The sequence below is a fragment of the Sesamum indicum genome, linkage group LG3 (genome assembly GCF_000512975.1).
Source record: "Sesamum indicum cultivar Zhongzhi No. 13 linkage group LG3, S_indicum_v1.0, whole genome shotgun sequence".
In the NCBI taxonomy this organism is placed as follows: domain Eukaryota; kingdom Viridiplantae; phylum Streptophyta; class Magnoliopsida; order Lamiales; family Pedaliaceae; genus Sesamum; species Sesamum indicum.
The window spans coordinates 15,024,529-15,034,206 of NC_026147.1; the positions used below are offsets into that span (position 1 = coordinate 15,024,529).

General features: G+C 32.1%; 1 protein-coding gene across 1 annotated transcript; it reads right to left on the reverse strand.

Moving 5' to 3' along the window:
• On the reverse strand, positions 44 to 4,607 carry LOC105158432. Its single transcript, XM_011075190.2, has 6 exons — positions 4,024 to 4,607; positions 1,697 to 1,862; positions 1,200 to 1,376; positions 1,020 to 1,103; positions 714 to 795; positions 44 to 631 (listed from the first exon to the last, which is right to left on the reverse strand). Exons 1-6 carry the CDS (start codon positions 4,452 to 4,454, stop codon positions 177 to 179), a joined length of 1,395 nt encoding a protein of 464 aa, XP_011073492.2. The 5' UTR covers positions 4,455 to 4,607; the 3' UTR covers positions 44 to 176.

A 9,678-nucleotide genomic window follows, 5' to 3' on the forward strand; every position in this document is an offset into this window, starting at 1 on the left:
TGTTCTTTGCATGTGGAAAATATAAGTGGAGTGGACAAACAAGGAAAACAATATGATGTTGTAAAGCTTATATAGCCGGAAACTGCTCCTTGTTATACAACACAATTCGCAAGTACACCAAAGCAAAGAGTATAATTCTGCTGTTATAGCAATAGCCATCAATAGGTTGTTACACTTTATCGCCTAGGGTTCCCCCGTCCCCTAGCAATTCTATGCCCTGCTCCTATCAACAACGCTCTCCCTATCAGTCCTGTTTGAAGTCCACAAACGAGGGCAACAGTTCCACCAATCGCAACCCATTTCCAGTCGATGCCTCCCTGATCTTTTTGCCTTTCTGTTGTCACTAACTCTTTCCTTTCTTCCTCACCGGACACTTGTTCCCCAGAGTCGGTCTCTTCATCGGTTGAAATCTTGGTGGTGATTCTTGCCATGAGAGCACACCGGGAGAGTGATGCCTCTAACTTTCTAGCAGCTTGATATGCTCTAAAACCGGCATGTAATTTCTTAACTGTTCCCCACATTCCATGGCGAACGCCCAACTTAGCAACATCTTTTGGGATTCCCATGTCCTCATAGTGAATAAGCATGACCTCGCATGCAGACAACTGACCATCTCCTTTACGAGAATGCGCTGCATAATTTTGCACAAGTTATATATGATGAAAGAAGACGAAGAACTAGGTGTGTATATCACCAAAAAGCAAAATCCTCACCAGGCTTGATAACCCAGCTTGAGAAATAAAGATCAACACGCCTAGGTTTGTCACGCCTTGGCACACTTGGATATGGTACCCCCTGCAACCATAGTGTTTCATAATCAGGTGAGTATTGACCAAAAGCTAAGAACGTATACAGAATGTGTAGCAGATGGGTAGTTCAACCAAAGCGTAGTGCCCTAGTACATGGTAAGTTATTCAGGTGAACAGAGTAGTTAACAACACAAAGTCCTCAAGTTTGTAAGGAAGGATGTCAGCTGTAAAGAATGCTAAAACAGCAAACTGCTATAATAACACTCATACCTTTGTCACACAAAAATAAGTTTTCCCTCCTTCCCATATTCTCCTCCCAATGATATATTCTCGATCGCTACAGAAGAAAGGGAACTGCATAGACAGGATATATTAAAGTGTTATCCGTTGAAAAACTATCAATAAAAGAAAAATTACATGAATCATTGCTCTAGCATAGATTTAACAAACCTTCTTAATCCAGTGGACAATCATCATCCCTGTATTAGGGCATTCTTCTAGTATTTTGACATACACAAGCATAGGATCCCATTTAGGCCGAAACTCATCGTCCCAGAAAAAATCTCTAACCAGCTCAGGAGTTGCTTCTTCAAAAATGGTTTTGCTGCGGTACACTGTTGGGCCCATCTGTCAACAATGCGTCTAAAAAATCAGAGACCTACTTCCGTTAAGTAGCATGACCAAAATATATTTTCTTTACAGTAGCCACGTCGCTATAATTTTTACAAGAGACTGAAAAATTAGACACATCAAACAGAAACATCAGAAAGTAGATGAACTATCATGTCATAAATTAGCATAGCTCACTGACATCAATAAGAGACACTGAAACATATACTTAATCATCTGATCCATCTATATCATGGAGCAAACCAGTACAATCTACTCCATGAGAACTCTCCAGAGATCTACAAGGTAGAGCTACCAATGATAATGCATAGTCTCACCTCAGGCTCATGTCGCCAGGCTTGGTATGTCATGTTAGATGTAGAGCGCTCCATCATGCTTTGCCATGCCATTTCCCCATCTTTCCCATCAAGAAGATTTAGTAGGTGCTCCAGGTCTTTTTCTGTAACACTATTTGATAGACCATCTGGGGCTCCAGAGACAGGACTAAAGAAGGAGGAAGACAATAATGAGGGGGTTTAAGAATGTTTTACAGTTGACATGATCAAGAGTCGACCACATTTAAGCAATATACAGCTGGTGGAAGAAATAATATAGAAAAAAAATTCTCATAAATTTAAAGAATTTGATGTCATATTAGCATTCTTAAACATATACTGTCAAAATGATCATAATCATAGCACAAACTAAAGTAAATATGTCACATATAACACATTCTCCTAACAGAAAGGCCTCTTTATTTCATGGTGAAAGCTAAAAAAATTTATAGAATCCATTTCTTATGACTGAATAATTACCTAAACTCGAAACCAATGGGGAGTATGCATGAAGGTCTATTCATCTGAAAATCTATTGAAAATGCCAGAGAATGATGTCGGTCATCAGATCTGGAATTGACTTTTACCCTCTCTAAAGAAAAAGAAGATGGGGGAAGGGACATTCATCATCTAGTGCCTAGCTTTTTCCTCTTTGAAGAATGCCAAACAAATTGGTCGATATAGAGGGTATGATCTCAAGTTAAATATAAAGGATAATTATACCTATACAATCTTTTACATAATTATAGAAACCACAACCAAAAAGCAGGGATAGTTTGTGTAATGATGTTGATATCTATGTGTAAGTTTCCAAAAAACAAGGTGGCTTTGTGTAAATGATGTTGACATTTTTAGTGGGTATATGTGTAATTTTTCAAAACGCAGGGTTGGTTTGTGTAAATAGACCATAGGTAAGGGCGTGTACATGTAATTATCACTAAATATAACTAAGTCATGCTCTTCCACACTTTTTTTAGTATCATTATGTGCCTTTCATGTTGGTGACTGGGGAAAAAAGGAAAAGGAGAGAAAAATGAACTGCCACAAAGTTTCAAACTTTGAAAAAGATTGGCTCATATTGGACTCATCACAAGTCACAAAGTTTAAGTAAATACATTGACTCTATTCACACAGGCTGGAAATGACATTGGTACTTAAATGTAGGAAGACAGTATAATGTAAAACAGAACCAAGACATGCAGCATAGAATTAGTCTGGCTCCACGCCAAGCTGCATCAAACCAACACTATTTATGAAAAAACACTTCATAAACATATATGGATAAAGGATCACAGATCACCTCACAACAACTTCCCCTGACCTCCACTAACAATGGTTATCCTTGATTTCCGTTGATGGTTTTCACTTTTCACATGTTATGGATAATTTTGAAATAATATCTACCCAATCCAAAGTCGGATAAAACCCTGGATAATACTATCTAAAGGACCAAAATATAGGATAAAACAAAGACGACTGATCCATAAAGTTTTCCTCCTTAATAGTCAGGCAATGCTTGTATGATAACCCTATAAAATATAGTAAAGCTTCAATCCCTTAATAAACATTGGATAACAATTCCGGAAGAAACAACTCCATTTATTCCATACCTATCTGAAAAGTAGCTGCTTTCCAGCCAAAGTAAAGGAAGAAGATAGAATTTGTTTGGAATAACGTACAAAACCAGATATCTCCACTGCTTGCATATTTAGCATTTGATGGACACACATCTCTGTTTGCTTACATATTTACCATTTGATATGTAAAATTTCACTTTAAATTTTTACTAAGGGATGTTAACAATATGATTGATTGGGCATTGTTTCCTTGATACTCTGGAAATTCAAAAAAAAATTATACTTCTTAAGTACAAAAAGATGAGGGTTGATATTTGACAGCACAAGTATCAGAACACAGAAATGTTACTGTTATGTTGATGAGACCCTTAATTTGCTTCTTACTGAATCAAAATGGAATTCCGACTTCGCTATAAATCCCAGTTCATTCTAGCATTCTGAAGTGGAAACAATTAGCTTTTTCCTGTTGTTTCGATCTAACTCAAAGACACACAAGAGAATAACACCATTACTGTCTACCTCATCATAAAAGACTTATTAAAAGATACACACTACTTTCCATTTTAATCCAACCAAGCGTATCTAACATTACCTGGCATCAACAGATTCAGAACTATTACATACAAAGAAACACATATCAGTTTCTTCATAGATAGACCAACAAACATAACCGTTTGCGATCATTCATATAGGAATCGATTTATTAAAGCAAAAAGTACAGAAAAAGGAGAAACACAAGAATAATATACATACTTGATCTCTCCACAGCTAGCATCATCAACCACGACCAACTCCTGTGCGGCAGCCGCCGGAGCCGAACTAGAAGCCGAACCCACCAGCTCCTGAGCTGACAACGACTTCTCCAGCTTACGGCTCCTGCCACGAGACCGAGACCAAAGACCACGACACAGGGAAAAGGCCGAAAGCGCCGTGAACGCGAGCCAGAATCTCCGCGCGCCCAACCCCGGGGGAAGGGTCCAAAGGAATCGGAGTTTGGATCGGAAACCAAGGAAAACCAACCCGGTCCACCTCGGCCGCCATGACCACCCGCAAGCCAAGCCGATCATCACGGCCACCCAAATCGGCACCGCGCAAACCAATATGTCGACGAATGCTTCCATTAGCGCGGGACTGTTGAAGAATTCCAGCGCATTATTGTTGAATTCAATCCATCCCCCATCCATTTCTTCAATTTCTTGGGAAAAATATCAAGGGAGAATTGTTCTGGGCTATTCCTAGGGAGATGTCGCTACATGGGATTCGGCCATCGTTGAATTGGATTTGTTGCCGCAGCAGAGAGAGAAACAGAAACAGAGGAGAGAGAGAAAGTGGGACGCGGTGGGAATGAACCTATTTAACGGGAATGGGATAAAATTGGTTTTTACAGTTTCGTACAGTTGGTCTTTAAGGTACAACCATTCAAAAATGATGTACAACACCAAATATAGAGATTAGGGCCAATTACACTTTGCCCCTTCAATTATTGTTAATGGGAGATTTACCCTTCTAAATTAATAAATATAACACTTACTCCATACAATTAAATTTTTAACTAATATTACCCTTATATTATATGTGCATATATATATAGTATAAAGAATCTCTTTTTTCTTTTTTAACAATTTTGCATTTTAAATTGAATTGAAAAAATTAATTGGACGAAGTATATTTTAATTATAATAAATTAAAATATAATTGATGAGTTAAATGATTTAAATTTTATTATAGTTGACAGACTAAAAATTAATAATGAATAACTACAATAAATACACAAAAAAATTATGAAAATATTTTTTTCTAATTTGAAAATAAAATTTAGTTATTAACTATTTATTCTTTTAATAAAAATGAGTAATTACATATCGATGTTTTGAATATATTTTCTTTAGAAATGTATATATTTATTCACTTTTTTTACAAAAAAATTTACTTTCAGTTAAGCATATATATATTTGTCAATTTATTTTAAAAAGCACATATGAGTTGTTGGTTATATTTTATTTATTGTGTATCTATTATATATTAAATTATACTAAAAAAATTCTTGACAAATTAATAAAAAAATTAATTAAAAAATAATTTGATGATGGTTTAATTTGCAAAATACTAAAATATATTGAGAATAATATAATTGTTCACAGAACGAGGGGTATTTTTATCCAATCAAGACAATAAATATTACATTTATTAATTTAAAGGACAAATATTACATTAATAATAATTTAAGAGGGCAAAGTGTAATTAATATCCAAATTTGGGCCCATTATTTTTATATTAGATTCAGACTCGGCTATTCCCATTAAAGTAAGTTTTTTGGGTATGGATAGAGTCGAGATTAAAAAGTATTCATAGGTCTGAGTATTAAATGAATAAAATCTAAGACTCTGAAAATTCATCAATAGCCACTAACTTAAAATTACTGAATTTGTAATTTTTTTTATAATTAATCGACTAGATTTACTTGCCATATGATACTTTTAAATTTTGTACATAGTTCATTAACTTTTTACACGCATTGATATTCTAAAAAAATAAAAGATTATCAAAACTTTTCATTTTTATTTTCATAGTGACAACTCCAGATTAAATTTCTTTTGAAATTAATTTGACAATAAAGTGATAAGTCAAACTCGGCTAATATGTCGGACTAATAAAACTTATTTGAATTTGAAATGCAGAAAACTCATGAAATGAAAATTGAATTCGATTTCAGATCGATGAAAAAATATTCTAAAGTTAAACTATGATTTTCGTACTTTTTTTCTACCAAATCTTTACTTTCGTTCCGATTTCGAATTTGTATCAATTGTATAATTGATTAATAACGATTCATTATTCGAACAAAATTAAGATAATTATATTTATTTCAACAATATTGATCTGCACATGTTGAAAATTCAAATAGTTTTTAATTTTTTTTATTGACTGCAAGTTCATGAAATATTTTTAATAAATTAATTTAATTATATAATTTTGTGACATCATTACAAAGAAATATGTTTGATTGTATTATTGTTTTTAAAATGTGTAAAACCCAAAGAGTAAGACCCACATTGAATTCAATTATTTAAGATAAAATGGGTAAGAGTCAATGGATATTTCACAGGTAAATATATGAGTAATAACTACAGATATTTTTTGGGTAAATGTAAGTTTTATTAATAAAATAAGATCGTACAGTACAACAGTGCTCAACTGGTGTTTTCTCCCTCGACAGGCCAAGGAATACGCCATAATCTATATAACGCACATGAACTAACAGAACGAGATAAATTAACACTGATAATCCTCTGTCTAATATCTTCCACAATAATAGTGGTTATGATATTCGGTGATCGCTCTGTATGCTCAAAGCGTCTCAAATTTCGTTCCCTCCAAATGTGATAAATGCAAGTAGTCAGGAGTGCACGATAAGCCAAGTTAATGATTATTTTCCTATCCATTTCCTTGCAGCCCACTCAACGTCCCGTGACCACTCTCTATTAGGCTATAAATCTGAGTAGGGTACAACCCACCCATCGACAACCCTAAATCCAACAGCCATTTAATTTTTTTTGCAAACATAAATTACTCGAAATAAAATGGCACACACAAGATTTTAAAAGACCAACAATTTCCAAATCCGTCAATTCAGATGCACCCTTAAAAAATTTTAAATTCTTATTAGTGTTGAATTTTCCAAACAATTTCGATGAAATTGTCACTGTGAATTTGAAATCCTTAATTTCAAATACATCGATCCGAAATACAACACTAGATAATATTGAATATACTACACCTCCAAATACTGTTAGCTGTCTACTACATCGAGGAGGTGGTTACTGGTTACATCCATTCCCAGATATTAAGTACGTTCATGAAAATTAGATCTATTCATGATAGAAGACATGTCAAAAGAAGGAAGTTTAATCGTAATTCAAATTATACAAAACCCATAAATGTATCGAAAGGATTTATTATTATGAATTTAAAATTCATAATATCAAATTCACTAGTCCAGATACACTTTGGAGTAATTTGAAATTCTTTTTTTATTTTGTTTTTTCTTAAATTTAAATATACCGATCCAAATATAGCCTTTAAAAATTATAAATATTCAAAAAATTAATACTCTAAAAATTCATACATAACCATTGAAGTAAGTATTTCAAGTATGGATAGGGTGTAGACCAAAAAATACCGGTGCAGATGGGTATTGAATGGGTAAAATTTAACACTATAAAAATTCATAAATAACCGTTATTAAAATCATTGAATTTGTGATTTTTTTTATAATTTAATCGACTAGATTTACTTGTCATCTAAAATTCTTAAATTTTGTACATAGTTTACTAAATTTTTTATTGATATTTTAAAATGATGGGACTTTTTGTTATTATTTTGATAGTGACAACTCCGAATTAAATTTCTGATAAAATTAATTTAAACATAAAGTGATAGGTCAACTAATTAATATATGATAGGTCAAGGTCAACTAATTAATATATGATAATAAAATTTGTTTGAATTTGAATTGTAGAAAACTCATGAAATGAAAGCTGAACACAATTTCAAATCGATAAAAAATCATTCTAAAGTTAAAAAATAATTTCATACTTTTTTTTTCTATCGATTCTTTAATTTCCGTTCCTATTTCGAGTTTTTTCCAATTGTATAATTGATTAATAATCATTTATTTAAATAAAGTCAAGATCATTATTATTTATTTCAATGATATTCAATCTGGACATGTTAAAAATTCAAATAGCTTTTAATATCTTTTATCAATCGCAAGTTCACGAAATATTTTTAATAAATAAATTTAATAATATATTTTTGTGATATCATTACAACAAAAATATATGGTTGTTTCATTCATTTTAATATATATATAAGACCCACATCGATCCCAATTATTCTGGGTGTAGAATGGGTAAAACCTAATAAATATTTTACCGCTAGGGCTCGGGTAAAATATATGAGCAACACCTATGGATATTTATCGAGTCAAAGTCTGGACAGAGTCATACCCACCAATCGACAGGTCTAAATCCAGCGGCCGTTTTTTTTTTTTTTTAAACATAACTTACTCATAATATAAGGGCACGCAACAATATTTTAAAAGACCAATAATTTTAATTTTTCTTTTTAACAAAATTAATAGATAAGGCAAGACTATATTTGGATCGATGAATATCAAAGTTTTCTAATACGGAGTAATTTAATAGTTCTAAATTTAGAGGAAAGGGTTTGGATAAAAAGATTTTAAATGGCTTCACATTAAAAAAAAAAATAAAAATCCATTAATGTTCAAACAAAAAATAAAATAAATTTAAAGGTGAACGATTTGAAATGTTTTAAATTTAAACTTATCCAAATAAATTCAAAAGATTTATGCCGGTTCTGAAATTATGGATTTCAAATCCGTATCAATCCAAATGTAGCCATAGGCTATGTTTGGATGGAATAATTAGGATTTCAAACAACTTCATATGAAATGAATTTGGAACCTATCGCCACGTAACAAAATATACTTCAAAATAGAATTAAAGAATTTTAAATTTTTCGTAGCATTGAATGTTCCAAACAATTTCGACGAATTTGTCACTGTGAGTTTGAAATTCTCAGATTCAAATACATCGATCCAAATACAACACTAAAGAATATTGAATATCCTACACCTTCAAATATTATTAGTTGTCTGCTAAATCGAAGAGGTGGTTAGATCCATTCCCAAATATTAAAAACGTTCATAGAAGTCAGATCTATTCGTGACACAAGACAAATAAAAAGAAGGAAGTTTATTTACAGTTAAAGTGATACAAGACCCAAAAATGTATCAAAAGAATTTATTATTATGGATTTGAAATTCATAATATCAACTCCATCAATCCAAATACACTCTGAATTAATTTAAAATCCTTTCTTTAATTCTTTTTCCTATCAATTCAAATGTAACTTTAAAAAAATTATGAATATTAAAAAATTTTGGAAGAACAATTTGGGTATGAGTATGTGTAATAGGGCTTATCCATCAAACCTACTTTCTATATTGTGAATACCAAATCTTCAAGATTCAACCAAAAATAGTACATATATTTACAAATGAAATAAATAGGTCTTCCTAACCTATTATAGTTTGACATTTCTCCCAACCACTCAATACCCCAAAGTCTATATTGAAACTCGATTGATTTAAAATTAATTTTTGTTGTTCCCCACAAATTGGAGAAAATTTTTTCAGTAGAAATTAGGTTGTTTTTATTCTGATCAGCCTTATATTCATCTGACCTGATATATGTCAGAGAATATAATATTAAGTAATTGATAATCGGTATTTAAATTTAAAGTAGATTACATTAACCATTTTTTATATTTGGCCAAATTACATAAATACCTCATGTGTTTTATAAAATTACAACTACACCC